Below are 25,324 nucleotides of genomic sequence, written 5' to 3'. Positions count from 1 at the left end.
ATGAAATTCTGTCCATTTAATTGTATGTTGCTTAGAAAAGTGTCCAAAGAGCTATCTTTTTAAAAGATATGTGAACACACACGTGAAATAACACCTAAGGTCATTCATTCATTGGGAAAGATTGGAAATAAATGTCCCATCAACTTGAGACTTTAAATAAATTATAGTAATTTGTACAATGGAAGACCATACAACCATTAAGAAGAACAAGGTAGGGCTGGGGATGTGGCTCAAGTGGTAGTGCGCTCGCCTGGCATGCATGCGGCCTGAGTTAGATCCTCAGCACCACATACAAACAAAGATGTTATGCCCGCCGAAAACTAAAAAAAAAATAAATATTAAAAAGAATTTTCTCTTTCTCTCTCTCACATTCTCTCTTAAAAAAAAAAAGAACAAGGTATCTCTTTTTGAATTAACACAGAGCTCCAAGAAATACTAAATGAAAAATAACGATTCTGAAAAATGTGTATAATATACTAAATTTTCACAAAATGTCTATTTAAAATTGGTTCTTTTTAGTAATTTGCACAAAATTTCTATCTCCTATTTATATGTATTTCCTTATACATGCTTTCTACATCTCAGGGCACATAGGAAACTGGCAATAGAGATAGTCTATGGGAAGGGAAGTGGGCAGCTGGGAAACGCCATATTATACTTGAAAAATTTAAAACTTTGTCAGTACATTTTATTTTAGTTTTTGCAGCACTGGAGATTAAACTCAGGGTCCTCTATTACTGAGCTACATCCCTAGTTTTTATTTTGAGACAGGGCCTCACTAAGTTGCCCAGGCTAGCCTCAAATTTGTAATCCTCCTGTGTCTGCCTCCCCAGTTCCTGGGATTATAAGCATGTGCCACCATGCCCAGGATATATTTAAAATTTAAATTAAAAATAAGCTAAAACTGGGGCTATTGTGGTGGCACATGCCTTTTGAATTTTTTTCCAGATTTTGAAATATTTGCATATGTATAAGGAGATATCTTTGAGATGGGACTCAAGCCTAAAAATGAAATTCATTTGTTTCAGATATACCTTATACACATAGCCCGAAGATAATTTTACACAATATTTTTAGTGCTACCTTTCATATAAGGTCAGTTGTGGCATCTTGTTGGTGCTCAAAAGTTTCAGATTTTGTAGCATTTTGTTTCAGATTTTCAGGTTATTGATGCTTATCCTGTAGTACTTGATGAATAAGTAAAATAAACTGAAAGATTGCAAATTCATATCTCAGCTCTGTTATTCTGGCAAAATCATTAGTTCTCCCTTTATTCATTCAGCTTATGAACATTTATTGAATGTCTGCTGTGTTTCAGGTACTGTGCTAGTATTGGAGGCACAGAGATGAAAGATCTATTTGTAAGAAGCTTACTGACTTGTGGGGAAATGATGAGAAATCTCACAGTTGCAATGCAGTGTGGTAAATGCTGTGACAGATTATAACAGGTTTCCACAAGACCTCACGGGAGGTGAAACTAAATTAGGTTAGGAAGTTTTGTTTACCAGTGGACATAGTGCTAAGTCTTGCAGTGAAGCGAAGATAGGGCGATCCCAGGCAGAGGGAGTCCCCTGTGCTGGCTAGGGGTAGTCTGATATTATTGCAGTGTGTGGACAGTGTAAATTAGACACAGGCCAAAGCCAGATCTTGCATGGTGCAGTTTGGAGTTTTAGAAAAATTGCATTTGTTTTATGTTCCCTGTTATCTTGTAACAGGAATATATCTTGATACTGGGAATTTAACTGGAAGACCAGTCTTTACACCGTAAAGACTTTCAAGCAAACCAGTGATAAGAACGGAGCTGCTTTGGGAAAATGCAGCAGTATGGAAGAAATTATAGGTCTGGGGCAGGGAGGGAGGAGATTAACAAACTCTCTATAAACACAAAGGGTAATGCTGTAACCAGCACATGAGAGGCTCTTCCCAGACACTGGGGTTCAGATCCTGGAATCAGTCTGCTTGCCCTGAAGTCCTAACTCCTGCCCCTCATGTCTTACAGACCATGAGAGAGTTTCTTAACCTTAAGCCTCAGTTTCTTCTAATGGTTCTGCCCCTGGCCCTTGTGCCTAGCATCCCCTCTGAGCATAGTACTCCTAGACTCATGGCAGGTTTTCCTAGGGCACTGTTGGGAGGATGGGGAACATAGGATGCAGGAGAAAGAAGGGGCACTCCTCTCTGCCTCCCGTGACCTATATGACTTCTCATTGAACCGCAGTTTCTCTATCTGTGAAATGACAGTAGTAATGAATATTGTACAGAGTTCCTGAAAGGATTAACTAGGAAAATACATTTGGAAATTTTGTGTAATATGCCATGTGATACACAAATGTCAATTACTATTTTCAATACTTTCTTAATGATGGAAAAAAATGAGTATCTTATTTGAAAATTTCAATTTCAGGGTAGTCCAGTTTTTCTTGTGTACTTCATACTTCTCCTTAGTAAAGAAAACTGATGCGGGGGGTGTAGCTCAGTGATAAAACACTTGTTTAGTACATGTGAAGCCCTACTTCCATCCCCAGCACTGGAAGAAAAAAAATAATTCCTACTGTAATTCCTACTACTCAGGAGGCTGAGGCAAGAGGATTGCAAATTTGAGGCCAGCCTGGGCAACTTAGCAAGATCCTATCTCAAAATAAAATAAGATAAAATAAAAAGGACTGGGATGTAGCTCCATGTAGAATGTCCCTGGGTTCAATCCCTAGTATAAAACAAAATATAACTGACTAAAGAAAATCACAAGGTGCCTTGTGTGATTATAATAAGTTTAAGATGTTTTTTCAAATCTCTGCTCCCTTCTCAGGTTCTGAGACCAGAACAGGGATGTACAATTAAGCTGGTCATGGGAACAAAATAGGCAGAACTCTCTCAATATGGGGTACTGTGGACTTTATGGCCTTGAAACCCAGCTCCTGCTGCAGGCAGCCATGCCACTGATCATATCTGAGCCTCAGTTTCCTCATCTGCATAGGAGAGTTCTGCATACTTACCAGGAATTGGGGAGTGGGGATGGGGAGATTAAATAAAGCTTAATATATGAAAGACTTGGCCCTCAGCAGGGATCAGTGAATGTTGGTTCCTTTCTCTCTCACAAGGTTCGTCCTTTATAGATGTGAAAATTCTTTGAAAGCTATTATTTCATGTAATTCTCACTTCACCATTAAGAGGCAGGTGTGGAGTTCCCAGTATTACCATCTCCATTTTACAAAGAGGAAATGGGAGTCCCAGAGCATTTCAAGGTCACTCAGAGTCAGAGAAGACCCAGGGCTTCCCAACTACTAGCCTGACACCTTAATATTGATCATATTCCACTTTAATCCCAAGCTTCTTTCTTTTGAAAATTTAAGACTCGCTGTCCTGAATATTTTTTCCTGGAAATATTATTCGAATGTCGTGGAATCATTGAATCTTGAAACCGAGCTGTGATCCCTCTGCACTGTTCCTGCCAAGTGGTTAACAAAGCATTTAAAGGACTCTGGGGACTGGAATTTATCTCCTAAGGTACCCTGCTCCATCTTTGGGCAGCATCTTAAGCCAAGCATGATTTTCCTGCTACTTTCAATCTTTGAAATTCATGTTGTTCCACCTCAATGTGACCACAAGATTCAGTGGCAGTCCTCCTCTACTTGGAGGGATGTCCCACCTCTGTGGGAGGGCTGCTCTGACCTCAGGCATGGCTGGCTCTTGTGCCTGCTTTGAGGCAGATCCTTCCACCTTGCACCAGAGGACACCATGCTCTCACTGTGATGGCAGTAGAGTGGAAGTTTATTTCTCATTCTTTGTATTTTTTGGACATAACATACATACATTTTCATGCTAATATGGAGTATAAGTATATTTGAATATATCCCTAGCATTCAGAGACATTATTGTCATTTTCTTTCTTACTGCAATGACGTAACCCTGACAATGTAAAATATCTATTCTAATTTATTAATCAAATACCATTTCTTTTTGAGAAAGGATAGATTTAAATAGATTTTAAAAAATCAAACATAGTTCAATTTTTATACAAACTCAGAGATACTCAGAATTGATTGTATTTTCTCAGATTGAAGCCTGACAGAAACAGGTTATCAGCTATCTTTAGTGTTGTAAAGAGGTTCTTAACTAAGCGGAAGATTCCATGTGCAATAACAGAGAAATAAATGGGTCTCTGGTAGCAACCCGAGTCTGCCTCTGCCACAACATTATGCTGATATTGTCTGCTACATTGTTTATCCCCGTCTTAGATTATAGGCTCCTGGAAGGTCAAGGGTGCAGATGATTCATCTCTGTGTCCTCAGGGCCTGCATAGTATCTGATACACAGAGGATGCTCATTGTAAGTTGTTTGAAGGGAACTAAATGAAGGCTGGGAGAGAAAGCTTTATATTTCCATAGAACTCAGGTAGGAATAGAGAAAAGGGCTGAGTCTTGCAGGATAAGAAAATCTTCCTATAGCAGACTGAATGCATGCACAGAGTGGAATTTTCTAGAAGGATTGTGCTGGAAGCTTAGTTAATATGGCTGGCAGTGCTTCCGATTGGATAGGGCTCAGCTGGGGTGTTCAGCAAAGCTTTACAGCAGATGATTGAGCACTGAGTTCTGAAGCTGGGCGGCCTGCCTGTGAATCTGTATCTGCCATTTACCACCTGACATTCTGCAAGTTACTTAACTTCTCAGTACCTTATTTTTTCTCATCTGTAAAAAAATAGGTACATTCTTACCTTCAGTTTGTGAATTAAATGAGTTCCTGCATATAAAACTTAGAACATAGCCTAATAGAATAAGTGCTCAGTAATGTTAGCAACTGTGATTATTTACATCTTTCCATTTTCTTTTGCTGCCTCTGTCTTATCTCCTACCCTCATCTCTTTCTATACGTATCAGGCAAAAATGAAAAAAATGCCCCAGGGGTGGGCAGGAAATACATGAATGAAATGCATAGGATGGTTTGATTCCCATGCAGCTCCAGCCTGGGTGCTTTTCTTTGTTTAAATTAACCGTTCTTGTCTGTATAACCGTGAGATGGTGTCATTCTGTGATGCATTACTCAAGAATCCAGGAGCTACCTGTCAATAGGGAGAAGGCCTAGGTAGGGTAAGCTGTTAACACTCAACGTTCCCAAGAGAAGGTGTGGTTTTCTGGGCAAGGACTTGTCTGGGAGTAGGTGTTCTGTGAGTCCAGTGGAATTTCCATTCACTGAGTCTTGAGGAGGATGGACTAGAAAGTGGGATTGAAGGATGTTGCATTTTTCCTTCTTTAGAGCTGTGCCAAAATTGCAGAAGAAAAAAGTGTAACACAAAAGCTTTGAGAACACCGAATATACAAAAAAATTATTGTAAAGTTTCCCACTCTGAATACTTTTCTTATTTGCTAATAACAGAAATTATTTGCTAATAATAATTTGTTGCCTACACTAGTATGGAACAGGGTAGGATCTTGTTCTTCCCAGCCCCTGTGTTTTTGATTTTTGTTTTGTGGTGCTGAGGATGGACACCAGGGGCCTCACACATGCTGGTCATGTGCTCTACCATTGAGCCTCTACCCCAGCCTATCCTGGTCTGTTTTGTTCACAGATGTATCGGATGTTCAGAAAGTGCAAGACACTTAGTAGGTAACCGGTGCTAAAATATTGGTTAAATGAATAAATAGCAATAATGATGATGATATCACATCCTAGAAACTACTAACCATAGTTCTTCAAGTCCTAAGGGAAGAACTAAGTCATTATTAAGAATAAACAGGGGGCTGGGGATGTGGCTCAAGCGGTAGCGCGCTCGCCTTGCATGCGTGCGACCCTGGTTCGATCCTCAGCACCACATACCAACAAAGATGTTGTGTCCGCCGAATCTAAGCCCCACCTTGCAGAACTGGGCTTAGGGCAGCTCAGAGAGGTGTCATCTGAGAACTCTGAATTGGTTGAGGGTGGGAAGGTGATGCTCATGATCTCCAAAGTCCTTGGACCAGTCTACATAGCACTAGGGGTGCCATCATTATGAACATTACAAGTGTCTCTTCTCTTTTCCCCTGTCTTTCTGAATCACTTCCTATCAAGGGCCTGGAATGGTGTCCCCTAAGGTAGTATGAGGGACCTGAGATCCTTCCATGCCAGACATGGCTTGGTTCCTGGTTAATTTCCTGGACTCCATGGTCATATATTTCCAGTTCAGTAAACTCCAAGGAGGCAAAAAATGGGTAGGAAGGGCCCTAAACAAAAGGGCTTGTGAGGGACAATTCCTGGAGCACTTGGTGAGCACCTTCCACATGCCTAGGGATGCTAGGGTGGGAGGAAGTACCGCAAAGATAGACAAATGACATCCTCACCGCAAGAACTCTCTGTGGCCTTAACTAGAAACAAAGCTGAGCTTGGGAGATCAATGAGCTCTTATTAGAGAACAGGAAACAAGGCAGATATCCAAAAGAGAATCTGCAGTTGACTTCTGACTAGTTAACTCAAGAATCAGTCTCCTTCACAGTAGGAGTATCAACTCTATTAAGTTACAGTGATAAACAGTAGCAATTATGTTAGCTACTGTCAAGATAAAATGAATTATATTTGCCCATTTTATCAGGTGGTTCAAAGTTATCCTTTTTCTTCTCTGTTCCCTGTCCCCACCACCCAAACTAGACACCCAACTGATTTGTTCCCGATGGCTGGCTGTGATTACTGTCCTAATTTGTTCTTTCCTCATCTGCTACAAACTGCGTATTTTCTGTCTCTTCTGATAAATCAGGAGCACTGAGGGACTTCTGAAGCTGTTTTTGTACCATGCAGAAGTGTATTAACTGGAATTCCTGTGTATGTGTCTATAAAACCCCTCGTCTTCTCAGTGTGAGATCACCTTCAGGAACGGCGTCATGTCGATGTGCAGCTTGCGTGTGTAAAATTCTTTTCCGTTTGAACAAATCAGCCCTTTATTTATACAACTTTGAGGTTCTCCCGTCTTCTGAGCTGCTGCCTCCAAGGACTGCGGGGCTCCCTGGGAGAGAAACAGAAAGCCCAGCTTTCATAGGCATGACACACAGAGCAACAAGAGCTAGTCCAAATCCCCCAATATTTATAAAAAGCAATGTTTTCATCATGGAACACTAATAATAACACCTATTTTTACCATGGAAGACACAGGGGACCCAAATGTGCAGAGAATAACTCAAGACTGGTTAATAATTAGTACCAGGGAAGTGGAAAACGGACCTTCCCAAGGTTGTAATTATTTCATTTAATTCTCTGGACAACCCTGTGAGACAAGTATGGTACCCCCATTTCACAGATGAGGAAGGGAAGCTTCAGGAGTGTAAGCAACTTGTTCAAAGCCATTCAGCTGGCATACAGCCGACCTAAAATCACTGCCCAAGACTCCTTTTTAAATTAGATCATTTTGTTACTTTTATAGTTTCAAATAGCTAGGAATGGTTACTAAATCTGCCTTGCAACAAATAAGGTTACAGCAAGATTCCAATTTGTTTCCAAGCTGAAATGTATTCAGTGTGTTAGGAAGAGTGATTGGAACAAAAGTGGCTGAGAGGGAAGGAAGAATGGGCTAAGAGAGGAGGCCCAGTGTGGGGTGGGGTCTGTCTCTTCTGCCGTCACCACAATGTGCAAACGATGTCACATTTCTTTCTTTAATACTTAGTTTTTAGTTGTAATCGGACACAATATCTTTATTTTATTTATTTATTTTTATGTGGTGCTGAGAATTGAACCCAGGGCCTTGCACATGCTAGGCGAGCACTCTACCGCTGAGCCACAACCTCAGCCCCAAATGATGTCACATTTCAAGTACCAAAAAGCTTGACCTGAAATTGCCTTCCAGCCTGTGCCCTGCACTACAACCTGAGTGATCTTTTCAAAAGGCAAACTGCCCACATTACCCCTCTGCTTAAAACCTTTAAAGGCCATTGGCCTCAGGGTGAAGGCCAACAGGCTTAAAAGGTTTAAGTTTCCTGCCTGGCCCTGGACTATCTCTCTGGCCTTGTTCATTCATTCAAGGAATATTTATTGGGTGCCTTTGCTATGGCAGAAAGAGTGAATCCAGCAGTGGAAGTCTGTACCCCCATGAAGAGTACACCTCCATTGCACAGAAAAGAAAGAGAGAACAGAGGAGAGAAACATAAGTTATGTCTGAAGGTTATTTGTGATATAGAAAAAAGAAATACAAAGGTGTTGAGGGGCAGATGGGGATGGATGTGGAGACCTCAGAGTTAACCCATCATGTCCCATCTTCTATATATAGGTTACCTATAAAAACCTATAACATTTTTCAGGACACCTACAAAATTGCTCAATTTAAGTTTTTATAGGTGCCCTATATATAGGACAGTGGGCCATAGTGGGTTAAGCAGGAGAGTTGAGGAACGCCCCACCAGAAAGTGAGGTTTGGCAAGGCTCTGAAGCAGGTGGGAGAAGGTATGTGTGGCTCTCTGTGAGAAGTGTTGACCTTACTGTGGAAACAGCAAGTACAAAGGGCCACCACCCACATTGGCCTTTCAGTTCCTGGAGCAAGACATTCATTTGCCCTTCCCTCTCCTTTCATGACCCCTCAGCCTTTAGGTATGGCTCATCTGTGCCCTCCTGGGGCCATTCTGTCCCCATTGCCCATAGTGATGCTGAGACTGTGCAATGCTCCTCCCCAAGAGATGACAGAAGTGATAAGGGAAGCAATGACGTAAGCTTCACCAGCGCAGGGACCACAGCTATCTTGTTCCTGTTGTCACAGCAGTGCCTGGCTCAGGGCTTGGAAATGAACATACAGTTGCTATCTACCTGCCGAACTGATGGGTATTGGACACAGGAGTGAAGGACGCCAGAGGCAATCTGCAGCTAGGGCCTGCCTCAGTTCAGAGGAGGAGGGGGCAACAGCACGGCTCCACAGGGAATGTGTGCTGACCTCTGGAGGCCTGACCTCTGCACGTGGCACTGGCTGCCCATTCCCAAGGAGGAAAGTTATTTGTTAGTTTTGGGGGCTGATTTGCTGGGGCCATATACATTAGTGTGCTATGAGATCACCCTGGGTGTGGATTTGATCATTTCCATATTTTCTAGGAGACGAACTCTCAGATGTCAGTCTCTCTGGGCAGTCATAAACTCTCCCTCCCATAACTTTTATATCACCCACAAGTATTCATGAGGCATGAACAGTTGGTGGGTCCCCACAAGTGGCCATCATTCCAATGAACACCCACACCCTTTTCCTTTGTTTTGAAATGTGGCTTGAGATAAAGATTTTCCTGGACAAATACATATCCAATTTCTTGTCATCTCAGCCATATATCTGATTAGTTTCTCAGGGTGAGACGGCTCCTCCCCTTTTCCAGATCAAATGAAAGCTTTTGGTTCAAGCACAAATCATACAAAGCATTTCAAGCTTTCACGCCTCCACAATCTTGCATGAATCACTGGATGGAATAATAGAAATCAGAAAGTACTGATTTGAGGGAAATGTCTCCATTATCTCTAAAGATTTTGTGTTAGACAAAAGACATAGCCAAGACCAGTTCCAATGGCTGGGATTACTTTCACTCCTTATGTGGGACTCAGATTCAAGATTGGAGACTCCAAGTGCTTTCAAGAAGGTCCCTCCCAGCCACTTGACCTGTAAATCTTTTTTTCTAACAATTCTCTTGACTGTATGGCTCATCTCCCTAATGTTTAGGGGCCATCAATTCTAGCCTGACGGAATGTTTCAGTGAAGGTTCTGTAACCCCTGGAATGTGTAGTAATGCCTTTGCCTATTATGTGCAAGTGTTCTAGCAAATCAATGATAGTGAGAGGGAGTTTGGGAGATGGGAGGAAAGAAAAGATTGAACACATACAGAGGATTCTGGAAGGTAAAGATAGGAGGAGAAAAATGTCAGACAGTTGAAACCAGGAAAGCAAGTCATGTGCTTGAGTTGTTTTTCATTTATTCATTAAATTGATACTTTTGGAATGTTACCATGTGTCAGACAAATGAGCACATAATGAGATGATTTGAGGTGGTGACTCATCTATGAAGACAATGCAAGGGTAGTAGGATGGAAGGTGATGGGGAGGCGCTGGCCACTTGCCTTGAGTTGGTTAGGGAAGACCTCTCTGAGGAGGTAGCATTGGAGCCAAGAGCTGGATGGCGAGAAGTAGCCAGCGCTGGATGGATCTATCTTTAGCAGTCAGAGTAGTCTGTAGCTCTGTGGTCTGAATATTTGGAGGCTAAACTCAGGCAGGGGGTTCTTTCAAAAGGAAAGCTGAGTGTTCCCGATTTCTAGGCCTGCTCTGCCCCAGCCTCCTAGGCTCTATGTATCCTGTTTTCTCAGGGGTAGAGCCTTTGAACACTTCCAGCTCTTGGGTATGTTGAGAGCAAAGAGAACAAAATAAAGAATAATCAGAAGTCTAGGTCTCTAAAAGCATAGTAGGGAGAAGAAAACACAAGGCTAGTTGGGTGCAGTGGCCTGGTATCTCAGCAGCTTGGGAGGCTGAGGAAAGATTGTGATTCAAGAGCTAATGAATTCAAGAGCTAATCTTATACTCGGACAGAGTGAGCAGTGGAAAATCCATGGATCACAAGTTCAAAGCCAGCCTCAGCAACTTAGTGAGGCCCTAAGCAACTCAGTGAGACCCTTGTCTCTAAATAAAATACAAAAAGGGCTGTGGATGTGGCTCAGTGGTTAAGTGCCCTGGGTTCAATCCCTGGTAACAACCCCTCCACAATACCGCCCCCCCCCCAAAAAAAAAAAAAAAAACCACAAGGCTAAGTGGAAGGGAAGGAAAATGGGGGACTGGAAGAAAGCAGAGAAACCTCAAGCTGTTTTTGTTTACTTCATGTGCACACTTTGGTGGGAATGATTTAAAAACTGATGGAAAGGTGAAATGTTTACCAGAAAATCAAAACCCAGCTTTTCACCTATATTGTACTGTAAATAATATTTTATGGTCTCCTAAAAACACCTGGAAGCCTTTCTCTTTAGTAAGTGAAACAATGAAGATTAACTAGTTAATTTGGTAAAGCTGATTTGAATTGCACAGAAGGCATTGAGTAATACTTGGCATTTAAAAAGTTATCTGACATTTAAAAGGAGATGACTGCTAATGAATTCAAGAGCTAATCTTATACTCTGACAGAGTGAGCCATGGAAAATCCAGGATTATTATCTTGCTGTAAACATAATGTGATTCAATTGAGCTATCAAAAAAGGGAGCTATTGCTGTAAACAAATATCCATAGGCACACATATTTACCACAACTTAAAGGGAATGGCCATTAAAATTAAGTAAATTCTTGTCATTTCTTTTCTTTACTCATGGACTGTAATACCTGAATTGAAGACCCAAGGGAAAAAAAGCCTTCTTCCCAGTAATTTTTTCTCCTCCTTTCAGTTGGTATTTTAAAAAGTCATTATCAGGAGTTGGTTCTACAAACAGACCTCAGATGTCTAATGTAATCCCCGCTACTTGGGAGGCTGAGGCGAGAGGACTGCAAATTCTCCGTCAGCCTTGGTGATTTAGCAAGATTTAACAAGATTTAGCAAGATCTTGTTTCCAAACAAAGGGTTGAGGATGTAGCTCAGTGCTTGCCTAGGATGTGGGAGGCCCTGGGTTCAAACCCTAGAAGAGGGGCGTGGGAGCAAGGAGAAAGAGAGAAGGGGAGATTCTGAACCCAAGCTGTCACATCCCCACCCATGGGTCTCACAGTGTAACCAAAGATAAGGATCTGTCCTGTAGGCGTCCCTCAGGCCTTCCTCCCACGACATCTCCCACTCTTTTCTAATTGGGGTTCCCCACCTTTGTAGCTGCCGCTCAATGGCTCCAAGAAGAGCTTTTGTCCCTCATTAAGGAGGCTGCAACACTCTGGCTGTCTAAGTGCCTCCCACGCAGCTCACAACTTCATTCTGCCTGAGAGGGAGCTGCCAAGAGTCTCTGGGAACCTGTGGGCAAGCTGAGCTGAAGGAAGAAAACAGGAGGAGGGCCTTTGTAGCCAAGATCTGAAATGCACGGGGAACACACCCCACCATTATCTTAAAGCATGGGGAGCAGGTGGGGAGGCCTTTGCTGAAACCCTTAAGAGGTCTATGAAGTTGTCACATCAAACCTCTGTGCACACAGGGCATTTGTCCCCTCCTGTGAGCAAACAAAGGAAAAGAGTCTGTCTCTCCTCCGACCACCAGGCCCCCCACCTGGGCTGGGAGTTTGTTCCTTCACTTCCCTGAGTCCTGGTGGGGAAAGAGAGATCTGAGAGATTTAGTCACTGGGGGTGGGGGAGAAGGAGGGCTGCGATTTCGGAAACCCTCCCCCGACAAACCACCCCAGACCAAAGCCTGGAAGGGGCAACTCTTGCCAGGAGCTACTGGCTGAAGGGCCTGGCTGGTTTCCACCTTGGGCTCTGTTACTTCTTCCCATGGCAGCCTGGGGACCTTAAGTAGAAATGAGGACATGGATAGGGCTGTGCACTGTATGGAATCTGTTGGTTCCCTGGGACTGGGCTGCCTGAAGAGAGGATCTGAGAGGGCCTTTGTACACTATCAACCTCAGGTGAACTTACAGGGGACCTATCCTGCAGCAAGGCTGACCACCCCAGCCACCCCTGAGGCCTCTACCTGAGACCTGGCCTCTGTCTAGTTTCCCTGGCTTGGAGGAGGAGGGACTCTCTGGTGTACAGAAGGCCCCATGGGACACCCAGGATCTCAACTCAACAACCCAGCCTGCCTGCACTGCATCTTTCCAGGGAGCAGAAGGATCTCACACCAAGGCCTGCTTTCATTCACCACAAATGTGCTCAGCCGTCCTGTGCCAGTTGCCTGGGTCCATCCTGCTCATCTTGGCCACCTGAGGTCGTGGTCCACTTTGTATGTTCTAAAGGCAATTTGGTGCTGACAAGATAGGCCAAGTAGATAATTTTCAGGATAGTTCCACCAGCAGACAGGGTGGAGACAAAGTTTGGTTTTTAGCTAGAAAAAAGTTTTTGGTTCCTCTCCTGTCAGGAATTTTGTCTCAATCCATTCAACTCAATAAAAGGACATTTTTTTTTTTTACATTCTCCGGAGTATTTAGTAAAATTTAGCCCAAAAGCTAGTAAGCATTAATGTAGAAGAGAAATATAGCAATCTCCTATCCTAGCCTTTATGAAGGACTCATTTGCTAAGTCACTGGATTTTCTGTGCCTCAGTTTCCCTACCCAGAAAACAGGGTTCATCTCATTGTTCTCTTGAAGGAGATTTAGAAGAGTGAAACACAGGACACTTTCATTCTAGTTTATTTGGAAGTAAATCTTTATCTGTGACTTCTAATTTATATTGTCCTCAATTTAATTAAGTGCTTTGTTGACACAACAGAATCATTGTTTATCTGGCTTAGCAGAAGCTGCAGGAGAAGAATTTTGAGCCAAAAGAATGATCTGCTCTGCCCCTAGGGAGGCAGAAGCCAGCGTTTTCTGAGAGGGGGTGTCCGACTGTGCTCTGGCTGGGGCTTCACCACACTGGGGCGATGACACATCCCATCTTAGAGCAGAGATGGGAGGTGGGGTGGAGGGTGGGAAGTGGGAACAACTCCCCACCTCCTTCTGACTCCAAATTCAAATCTCACCCTGTGTGACTTCCCTGTTCTGTTGAGTCTGCTATGACTTTTCCAATCTGACAACCAACAGACAGGGAAACTCTACTTGTACATGATTCCAAAAAAGTTATTTTAAACCAGTCACTTTTCACTAGGGAATTAAAAAAAAAAGTTACCCATGGTGCTTTGAATCCCAGATCTCATAAAATTTTATCTAATTCATAATTTAGCTGGACTAGGCAAGCCCTGGGAATGCTGGGACAGCAGAAGGCTGGAAGAAGAAAAAGAAAAATGTCCTTTGCTCTCCACTGGGTCCTCCTGTCAGATGACAGTTTTCCTCAGCGGCTATGTGCCGTGGGGTAGAGGCCCTGCTGGACAAGAGGCCCCTGGATTCCCTGCCTCCCTGCCTTCCCTCCTCCCCCAGGCCTGCAGCCCTGCTACCTCAGGTAGAGGTGGAAAACAAGTTTTTTAAAAAAAATTTCATGAGATGGAAAAAAACCCAAGGAATCTCTAATAGGCAGCATTTTGAGCAGTGAAACAAGGTCAACCCTCTAGACAGTACAGAGGATGCTCAGGAGGATGGGGTGTTAGGAGCCGGGGGTGGGAGAGATGGTTGGCTCAGTCTTCCTTTCAATTATTCTTGCTTTTCTTTCTTTTTTAAAAAAATATTTATTTTTTAGTTGTAGTTGGACACAATACCTTTATTTTATTTATTTTTACGTGGTGTTGAGGATCGAACCCAGGGCCTTGCACGTGCTAAGCAAGTGCTCTACCGCTGGGCCATAACCCCAGCCCTTATTCTTGCTTTTCAACTTCTCCTTTTACACATCTGAACACTTAGATTGTATACAAGCTCCAAGTCCTCTGTCTCATGGCTTTCAAGGCAGGAGACTAAAATAATAATCATTATAATTTACTGGGGGCTGCTGAGTGCCTAGCGTTGTGCTAATCCCATCCTATATGTTGTTTCATCTTATCCTTGTCATGACCCCATGAGGGAAATATGATTCTCCTGTACGCATGAGGAAAGTAAGCCTCAGAGAGGGTACATAACTTCTTCACAGCCAGTGAAGAAAAGTGGAATCTGGATGTAGCTTTATGGGCCTCCTACCCCTAGGCCTCTTTGTAAGTGCAGGTCATTGTGAATGGCACCCTTTTGGTCCTGACATCTATTTCCTCATGAGTAAAATGGGAATAGTTACTGTGCCTACCATAGGGCTGTTGTAAGGATTAAGGGAGATAATCCTACACCCTGCACACAAACCTAAAAAACACTGCCTGTTATTACCATTCAGAAAGACCCTCTTAGCTCCGCATGGTGGTGCATACCTGTAATCCCAGCAGCTCAGGAGACTGAGCAGGAGGATTGCAAGTTTGAGCCAGTCTTAGCAATTTAGCGAGCCCCTAAGCAATAAAAATGGCTGGGGATGTGGCTCAGTGGTTAAGTGCCCCTGGGTTCAATCCCTGGAACAAAACCAAACCAAAACCAAAACCCCTCTTAAGGTACTGGGTAAATAATTGGTGAGACTTGTAGATAGGTACATGGAAGTTCACCCTACTGTTCTCTTAACCTTTACATATATTATAAATTGTCCAAAATAAAAAGACAAAGGAATCAACTAGGTAGGTATTATGTGTTACTAGCAGCCAAGAGATCAATAAATACAGACCCATTGGAATGAATGATAACCATAAAAATTCAACAAATAAAAACTTTTATTTTTGTAATTAAAAATAACCCTTTCAAGAAATTATCCTTAAATTGCCCAATGAGTTTTGGGTGAAAAAGTAATATTGTGGGTAAGGTTGGACCTGAAGATGAAGTTTGTTTAGTTCCTCTAAAAGCCTTTGAGCCAGCATGATGGCACATGCCTGTGATCCCAGCCGCTTGGGAGGCTGAGACAGGAGGATCTCGGAGTTCAAAGCCAGCCTCAGCAACTTGGAGAGGTGCTAAGCAACTCAGTGAGGTGCTAAACAACTCAGTAAGACCCTGTCTCTAAATAAAATACAAAAGAGGGCTGGGGATATAGCTAAGGGGTCAGTGCCCATGAGTTCAATCCCTGGTACCAAAAAAAAGCGGGGGGGGGGGGGCTTTTGAATCAAGTTCTACAACCAAAGCTATTTATAAACTCATGGAGGGAGGTAGGGAGAGAGAGAGCATGAGAGCGAGCTTGAGTATAAGTAAGGACCTAAGGGAAACAGAGCTGACTTTAGAAATAAAGCAGGGGTAGAGTTCCTCGAATTTCTCTCCATGGGAAGTGCAGAAAGTTAATTCTAGCCGTCAGTGCTAGGACTGATCCTACTCATCAGCTTCACAGGGATCTCCAAGAAGGATGTTTGCTGACATCTCCAAGTCTGCACATGACCCAAAGCTCTCCTGGAGCAAAATACCAAATACCAAATGGCAACCAACAGCAGGAGGCACTGGAGGTTGTGTGTATCCTGGGAGAAATGTCAGCTGAATTTCATTGTCATTATCAGAGAAGAGAAAACAAATAAAAGCTCTGATGCCTCCTTCCAGGATTCTGGGCTCACCCTTCCTTCCTTCTTCCTTCTTCCCCTTCCTTCTTCTTAGTACTGGGGATTGAACCCAGGGGTGCTCTACCACTGGGCTATATCCCCAGCCCTTTATACTTTTTTATTTTGAGATAGGATCTCACTCAATTGCTCAGGCTGACCTTGAGAACTCGAAATCCTCAGCTTCCAGAGTAGCTGGGATTATAGAATTATGGGCTTTTTTTTTCTATGAATTATGTATTTCTATAGATGATAGGCTTCCTATGATATGAAATCTTTCATGTTACTAAAGAATTTTATTTGTTGCCTTTTTTTAGTATTTATTTTTTAGTTGTAGATGGACACAATATCTTTATTTTATTTATTTACTTTTCTGTAGTGCTGAGGATCCAACCCAGGGCCTTGCACAAGCCAGGCGAGTGCTCTACTGCTGAGCTATAACCCCAGCCCTATTTGTTGATTTTTTAAAAAAAGTGGCTTCCATGTGTCAGTCAGTAACTGTGCTAAACACAGGGATACAAAGGTAAATTAGGCAAGATTAAAAAAAAAAAAAAGTCTTTCAAGTCCTGTAGCTTGTTCTTTTTTTTAAAAAAAATTTTTGTAGTTGTAAATGGACAGAATGCCTTTGTTTGTTTATTTTTATGTGGTGGGTGCTGAGGATTGAACCCAGTGCCTCACACATGCTAGGTAAACGTTCTGCCACTGAGCTATAGCCCCAACTCATGTAGCTTGTTCTTTTAGGTAACAGTTTTCCAAAATGTTAACCAGAAGAAAGGGTATGGTATTGCTTTGAAGGACACTGAGACAAAAGGTTACTTTAAAACCTTTGTACAAAACATAGTGGGTCCACAGGTGTATGTGTGGGTTTATTGTCTTGAAAGAAGGCAGCTGACAAGAAATATGAAAAAAAAAAAATCTATGAACTCCCGAGGAAACAGATGGGGTACACAGGTTTATTCATCCCCAATCCTAGCATGCTAGAATTACAGGTTACTCTCTGAAATTCCAAAAGAGCAAATTTAGGACACATAGGATCAAATTGAACAGAATCTTTAGGACACTACTAAATTGTGTCTAATATCCACAAAGCAACAAAAGCCAAACCCAAGATAAAGCATGTGAGAAAGGCTGTTTGCTCTCCCAATATTGGAGATAGTTGGAACAAAGAGAGAAAATCCATTAGGTGAGGCCAGGGGAGATACTCTTTTTCTTATTTTAGACAAAGTGATGCAAGGATTCTTGGGAAATCTAATTAGAGGTTGAGTTTGCTCTTTACTCTTTGCTGACAACCTCTTTGCTTTCTCAGTTCTTTAAACCACTGGGCTCAGCACCCCTGCCTTTGTCCCAAGCTGACTGGATGGACAAGAGTTTCATACTTGAGACCCAAAGTTTTCTGAGAGCTGGGGGGAAATGGGTGGGGGGGCGGGAGGGAGGCGCAAATTCATTGTCTTCCTGAGCTTTACAGTCAGAGGGATAAAATGTTGAAAAAGGGTTGAGGTCTTTGAAAGGTGAATTCTGGTGGCTCTATTCAATAGCCTAATAAAAACCTAGTTAAATACTTAAACCAATAGTAGTTGAAGAAAATGATGGTGCTATGGTGTTGAGCCCTGCTTAGCTTGCTGTATTCTTGTTGTATATTGTGACTCCTAGATATTTTAAGCTACCCTTGGATAAAATCAGCTCTTCTCATGATCCATCTTTCCCTTTTATAGGGAAAATTTAAAAAATTGAAAAAAAATCCCAGGAAAACAAAATAAAAGCAAAAAAAAAAAAAAAAAAAAAAAAACAACTCAGCACACCCCAATTTCAAGTTAACCTGACTGTACTTTTTTATTGTATCATTTGCAAGTCTTTTCCTTATAGATAGTTTAAAACAAAACAAAAAACAGTAGTTTCAATTATAATTATACTTTCAAAATGTTAAATCACTGGTTCTCAACTGAGGTAGGCGATTTTGCTCCCCTGGGGACATTTAGCAAGATCTGGAAACACTTGGTTGTCACAACTGGGCAGGTGTGCTACTGACATCTAAGGAGTAGAGGCCAGGGATGTCGATCAATAGCCTACAAGGCACAGGACATCTCCCACATGTCAATGATGTTGTGGTTAAGAAACCCTGTGTTGAATCATTAGTATTAAGTCACAGTTTCTAGCATGAATAATCATCTTTTAAAAAAGTGCATGAATTAAACCTCTATGCCATCATAATAATCAATTCTCTGATAGACTTCTAGGCTGTTTCCAATTTTTCTCTATTAAGGTAATGCTGCAATGGATATGTTTACTCATTTTTCCCCCTGCTGAATTATTTCCTTCATATAAATTTCTAGAAGTCAGATATACTGAGTCAATGGGGATGAATACCTTTTCATATTTCATGAGTCATATTGCCATTGCTTTACAAATGAATCCAACCAAATTATAATACAGCATAAGTTTGTAGGTGTACCAGTTTTACCAACACCTTGGCAGCTCTGGGTGCAATCGTTTAAAAAAGTGGGAGGTGGCAGAAATCTCAATATGGAATTTGCCTCAATATGCATTTAATTTGCTACTCAGAAAAAATATTGCTATTAGGATGAATATTTTTTCCATATTTGTTTTCTATTACTATCTTTTTTTTTTTTTTTTTAATGGTGATGCTGGGGATTGAACCCAGGGCCTTGTGCATGCTAGGCAACAAGCATTCCACCACTGAGCCACACCCCACCATCATTTTTTAATGTTAATTGCTTATGTCTTTTGCTTATTCTTTGGACTGGTTCTCGATGTTGATCTGAATCTTTATTGAGTATGGACAGTAATGTTAAAGTCAATGAAACTATTTTACTTTTTCTAGTTTTACTTTCTACCACGGCAGAGATATGTTAATGATTCTTTGAGGAATTTTAATACTCTTTTTAGGTGCTGGTCACCTCACCCAACCTGCAGCCTCCACAGAGAGGCCCTGGGGAGGAGGAAAAGCTCTCTGGCGATTGATGTCAGCTACCCACAGAGGGAAGAGCAGCGTTTGGTCTCTGAAGGTATCCTAGGAACTAATTTCCCTTAATGAAATGCAGGGCCTGAGGAGGAGCCACAAGGCAGAAAGGGAAATAAATCTGAAGAACACCAAATTCGGTGAGGAGTTGGGAGGACCTGCATTAAAAAAAGGGCACCGTACCTTTAGGACTTCAGAACTGGCAAGGCTCCATCCATATGCAGCTATTAATATGCAAAAAATGCCTTCATAAATACTTGATTCTGTTCACAGTGGGGAGGCAGTTCATTTGAAAGAGGAAATGGGAGCTTGGAGTTGAAACATGTCTGCTTGTCTCCTTTTTCTTTTTTCATTGCTCTTTTCATCTCCACATTTCCCCTTGTAGTTTTCTTCCCCCTCTTTCCCACAACTTAACCCCCTCTTCCAACTCCTAGAAGTTGCTCATGGCAGTTGCTGCTTTCATTTCTACTGAAGGATTTACCGCCGAGGCCCTGATCCTCCTGATCTTCTGGTCAGACGTGGAAGGGGTGCCTCAGGGGCTCTTCTCACCTTTTGCTATCCTTTCAGAGTGTTCTGCAGGCTACTGGGGGCAGGATCCTAACCAGTTCTGCTCCGGCCAGGGCGTGGGGTGCTCAATCCCACCAGTAGGGGGCACCAGAGGCAACTTCCCAAACCTGGAAACTCCACTCAACCCAGGCTGCTAAGCACAGTCTCCCTGACTCTCCCACCCACAGATTGTCTTGGTACCAAAATATCCCACCTTTGGGATAGCCCGCCCCACCCCCACACCTCAGCAGGCACTGTGATTTAAAAAAAAATATTTTATGTGGCTCCCTTTGGGGCCAGATCCCAAGGGAGGGGGGTTGAGTTAGTGGGGGAATTAATGGAAAAAAAAAAAAACCCAAAACAAACAAACAAACAAAAAACAAGGGCAGGAACGGCTGATGCTGATTACAATCAATTTTGTGTGATATCGTCGCCTGCTTCAGAGTGGGAAAGGCCACAGTGGAAGGAATCCACCCTGTTTGCCAGTGGCCCATCAAGGTAGGTAACTGAAATCTGCTGTGCAGAAATTTGTTTCTAAATCCTTTCCAGATGCTTTATAGTAAACATGAAATTAGTCATTTATGTGGAGTGGGTTGAGGAAGTAGTTAACATGGAAGTCAGTGATTAATCCAATAAAGGGCCATTAGCTTTGAGAATTAGGGGCTGTGAGAGGCCATAAGTACCCCTAAACTTCTCCCCATTTTCTCTGGGTTTGGGGACTGGTGGGGCCCCTTAGACTTTTCCTCAAAGGGTTTCTTATTCAGGCTTTTTTCTAAAGGAATAAAAACCACTGAGACTTTATAAGGAATCAACTGGTTCTGAAGGAAACTATCCCCTCTTTTCACAAAGGAGGTCCATGAAGTTCTCATAGTAAGTTCTCATAGTAAAGCCTGTCACAGCTATGCAGGAGGAACCAGGATTCAAATTTAAGACCCAGGGCCTGGTGCTCTTCTTTCTGACAGCAAAGTTCATGACTGAGTCTAGGACTTAATATTACATGACTGAGGTTCTCTTTCATCCCCAGTGATGTTAAAATGCAGTCATGGGGCTGCATGAATTTGAAGTGTGGAGGAGGCATCTGCATGGCCTTTGGAGTTGTGGAATTACCAAAATATACCATATTATATTTTCCTTAGTCACGAGTTCTCTTATTTATTTATTTATTTTAAAAAAGCCTCTAGATTCCTTATAAGGGGTGTCTTCAAAAATAGGCATTTAAAAAAACAAAAAACAAAAAACTTTTACGGTTGGTTCTGTGGTTGCTCGGTAGCAGGGAAAGGCGGCCCAGCTGTGTTGACCTCAGCAGAGGCCAGACCCAAGCCTGGGTTCCAACAGTGAGCTCAGGCCCACCTTAGAAGCCTGCATGGGCACTGGGGAAACACCCATTTCTACTGTTATTTTTAACAGGTGAGGGGGAGGAGGGGAGCCAGACTGTGGCAGGAAGTTGGAGATATGGGAGAAATAAGAGATCATGGCCCCAGAGACTGTCACACAGCTGGGAGAGACTGGAGTGCCCTGGGCTTTGCGCTGCTTCTGCCTCAAGTTCTTTGAGACTTGGATTCGGCTCTAGGAATTGCCCTGAGTTGACTCTCTAGCGGGAATCTGAAGGTGGTCCCAGCCTCAGAGCTTCCAAAGAAGAAGCAGACTTGTAAATATTTCTGCACATATGACCTTGAAACACTAATAGATATTCCTAGTATCTATTAATAGAGGAAATGTTTTTTCTCCATGATCATCGCAATTTTTTCCATGACTGCTAATTTCCCCCTCCCCCATTAGGGATGAAAATGTGTGCCTTTTGCCTCAATAGAGGATAGCTTTTTGGTGTTTCCTTGTTCCTTCTCTGAGTTTTAACAAGTCAGGGAAAAGCCTTCTCAGCCTATTGATATACATGAAGATCCAGACAATAGTCCAAGCTCAGTTAAAACATTCCTAGTCTGAGTATAGTAACCTCTGTGATGTGATGGTTTATGTGCTTCATTTTAGTGAGTAGGCAAAAGAGGCTCAGAGAGGTAAGAATCTCACCTAGGGTCACTCAGCAAGCTGGAATAAGAACCCAAGGGTCTTAATCACGAGTATCATGCTCATTCAGAGTCAGTACTATACCTGCTTCTCTGTTGTTTGGGTCAAAGGTGAAATTTCATAAAGATTCATGCGAAGATTGGTTCCAGATTCAGTGTTTGCTATGTTGAAAATCGGAGAGAAAAAGAATCAAGGTTGTCATATCTAGGTCTCATGAATTTTTATATGAACCACACACATGCACCCCTACTTCATAGGTATGTAAAATTATAAACACATATACACCTATGGAATTCAGATTTATCCACCAAATAACACCTGTAACTTTTACAGGCACAGACTCAACACCACACTATACATGGTGTTAAGACCTTGTATTCAAATTTGGATTTTTTCTTGTTTTGGTTGCTCTTTAGAAGAACAAAAGTAAATTCTTTGTGCTATTAAAATTCAAATAACTCTGAAATTAAAAAGGAAATATTGATGGAAAAAACCTGCTGATGCTGTGGAATATAAATTTTGTATGATTACCCTTTGCTAAAGTAGGAAATGCTTCTGCAAGCTCCCAGATAGAGAGATGAGAGACTTCAGTTTCCCTTCAAAATGTGGACCATCGACAGGAGAGGTGGGAGCAAGGAACAAAGGAAGGTCAAGGCTGAGGTGGGGCTGGTGGGAGGAGACTAATGGACGTGATGAAGACTGTCTAGAGGCAGGAACCACATGGTGTTGTGTGTAATCCCCAGGATTCTCCTCTATGATGATATGGAATGCCAACAACTAGTGAGGGCTTCAGTCCAAAACTGTCTGACTCTAAGACTCCATGATGCTTCAGGGTAGAATTTATTTTTTCTTTTTCTCTCCCTAAGAAAGTAACTGTAATGTTTATAAAGGAATGTTTATTTGAGGAAAAGATTTAGCTAAGCACATGGCTCTACTCATAAGGATTCTAGTCTCCTCTAAGGGATCAGTGTCCAACAAAAAGTTCTCTCCATTCTTGGTTCATAAGTAGCTCTTTTACGAGCCTGTGACCATCCATGACTCTGTATTTTATTTTTGTCTTTTTGACCTGAAGAAAGGTCCCCTGTGGGTTGATCTTCCGTCCCCCCCCCCAGCCATTCCCTTCTGTCTTATTTGAAAATGGCTTCTGCAGAGACTTTAAACATTTTTTATTTTAAGTCAGGTTGGGGGGAAACTGAGGCCTAGAGAGTGGTTTTATGAGATTGGCTCAAGGCCGTATCTCAGAATAGCACAAGACCAGGAACCAGAACCCAGATGTCCTGACTTAACGTCTTGTGCTTCTCCCTCCACATCCCTGCCTCCTGTTCGCCTCGCTTGGAGCTTGCCACATCACAGCTGCCTGGCGGCGATCCATCCTCTGGACAAATCCGGCCCAGCCGAATTGTGTTGCGATGAGGTTCACTTCACTGTGGCTTGGAAAGAACCTTGGGTCTCTCAGAAACGAAACTTATAAATTCTAATGCATAAGGGAAGTTCTTGCAACACCAGGAGAATGAATCAGTCAGCCAGAGTTCAAGAAATGTAAACACATTTTTAGATAGGAGACTGAAAAATCACTTAGGACTTCTCATCTCTTGGGTCAAGACCCTGGTAATTTACTGAGGTCCCAGCTGTCAAGGAGGAGACACCACTCCAACTGCATTCCTGGGAGATAAAGCAATGGGGGTGGTAAAACTGCCTCTTGGAACAATATGGAAAGATCTATCCCTGCGATCAAGTCAGAGAAACCGACTAACCCGTTGACCAACCCTGGGACCTGCCTGTGAACACAAGGCCTGGTTCTCCTCCTTGCCCATGAGCTGGTGTGTACATCACGGGCGACACACTGCACCACTTCCAGGCATGCGTGAACCTGGGAGCTCACAGTCTTTGTGTGATGAACATTTCTGCCACTAAAGAGATAAACAGAAAACACATTCCTTCCCTGGCTGCCCACCATCAGGCCCCAACAGATTTTCAAACGCTTGCATTAATCTAACCACAGGCTTTTAGTGAGGAGATAGCATTCCTAGCCAGATAACCAGGCCGTCTCAGAGATGACCCTTATTAGAGGGGGTCTCATCCCAAACCCCTTCTGCCTTTTCAGATCATGGGATCCTTCAGCTAACACTCAAAACCTAAAAAGCAGGAAAGAGCATCAGATTCTAGACAGAATATGGCCTCTTAAAATTTCCTTCTAAGTCCCCGTGGACAGTGTTCCATTCCCAAGTTGTTGTTTGAAGAGAAATGGAACATAATCATAATTATGACAATTGTTTCAAGGTACTTATTTCCTTTGGTACGGGCCTCATGGGCCTCATCTGATGCCAAAATAGAAACCTAACTACAAAGAGTCACCTTATCAGGCTAGGAGGGCCACCTGGCTCCTTCCTAGATACATGTCAGGGCTTGGCAAAGAACATGGACCTTCCTACAGGCTCCGGGGTGGCCATATTTTCTGTGGTTACCAGGGCAGTAGTGGTTGGAGGCGTTGGCAGGAACCTCTTTAAATCTGTTTAGGGCCTTTTCCCACCCATACAATCTCTCTTTCTGATTACTAGAATGCTCTCATGGAACCCATAACTTGTAGTATCTCATTGCCTGGGACATTTCCACAGCCAAAAAGATCTCAGAAACTGCCCCGCCTTCCCACGGCTTCATAATGGACTTGCTGGCCCCAGCAGAAACCAGTAGGTGAAGGCTTAAGTGCCAGCCCTGGTACCTTCATGGTTTTGTGTTTTTGGTCATAAATGGAAAATGCAAATGCAGATTCCAAATTATTAAAATAAAATTCTTCCCAGTATAAACTTAACTATAAAAGGAAGAATTATTCTGGTCCTGCTGGCCTTAAGAATATCTAAAAATACTTTATTTTATATGGGGTGACTCAAGATGCCTATGACCTATAGAGCGTTTGTAGCATTATAATAAATTTTAAGTCTGCCTGTTTCATGAAGGAGACCAAGACCCAAGATGGCCTTTTGGTATTGTAATTATCAAATTCTTGGGACAAGATTTAAGACCCTGTTTATGCTGCACAGTCTCCCTTTAAATCTTCCTAGATGAGGAGGAGGGTGAGATAGGCATATCAAATAGTTCCTGGAGACCTGAGAAAGTCTCCAGGCTAAAGATATACCCCTGGGAGTAGATGGATCTAGAAAATATGAGTCAGTCTGAATTTAAATGTGGAAGTGCCTAGCAAATAGGAGGGCTGTATTTTTCCTCCAATTTGGAATAGCAGTCCTTTTATTTACTTATATTTTCTTAGACAAAGGCTAGCTAAGTCTCAAAGATCTGGCTTTCGTTTTGGGAATACCAGCTTCTCTCAAAAGTTTATGAATTATTTTTAATGGGAAAGTCCAAAGGTGCATGGCAGTTTACCAAGCCCCAAATGGAAGCCAAGTTAGATGATGGAATTTAAATTTGAATTGTGTTGTAACAATATGTCAACTACGTGAGAAGCCCTCCAATCAGGATACATCACAGGATTGATTAGGATATTTGTGATAGAAGACCGACCCTGTGGAGGAAGGGAATTTTAGAGCTGAAACTATATCTGCATACAAAGTGACCAGCCAATTCAGTTTCTGTGATAGTCTCTATCTCTTCTTTACTTTTTTTTTTTTTTAATTTAATTTTTTTCCTCCAGTACCAGGGATTGGACCCAGGGGCACTCAGCCACTGAGCCACATCCCCAGCTGGTGTTTACATTAATTTTCAAATGAGGAATTGAATGGAGAATAAAGGAAAATCCTTAGG

General features: G+C 42.4%; 1 protein-coding gene across 1 annotated transcript in view; it reads right to left on the bottom strand.

Moving 5' to 3' along the window:
• Kiaa2012 (KIAA2012 ortholog) overlaps positions 1–25,324 on the bottom strand; it is a 106,869-nt gene that overhangs the window by 27,080 nt on the left and 54,465 nt on the right. Inside the window, exons 14-15 of the mRNA XM_077795065.1 lie at positions 21,653–21,729; positions 6,827–6,964 (exon numbers count right to left, since the gene is read on the bottom strand). Coding sequence (XP_077651191.1) covers positions 6,827–6,964; positions 21,653–21,729 — 215 coding nt within the window. The remainder of the gene's footprint in view (positions 1–6,826; positions 6,965–21,652; positions 21,730–25,324) is intronic.

The sequence above is a fragment of the Urocitellus parryii genome, chromosome 1 (assembly GCF_045843805.1).
Source record: "Urocitellus parryii isolate mUroPar1 chromosome 1, mUroPar1.hap1, whole genome shotgun sequence".
NCBI classification, from domain to species: Eukaryota; Metazoa; Chordata; class Mammalia; order Rodentia; family Sciuridae; genus Urocitellus; species Urocitellus parryii.
The sequence above is the reverse complement of the archived record's forward strand: the minus strand, read 5'-3'. Positions and strand labels throughout refer to the sequence as shown.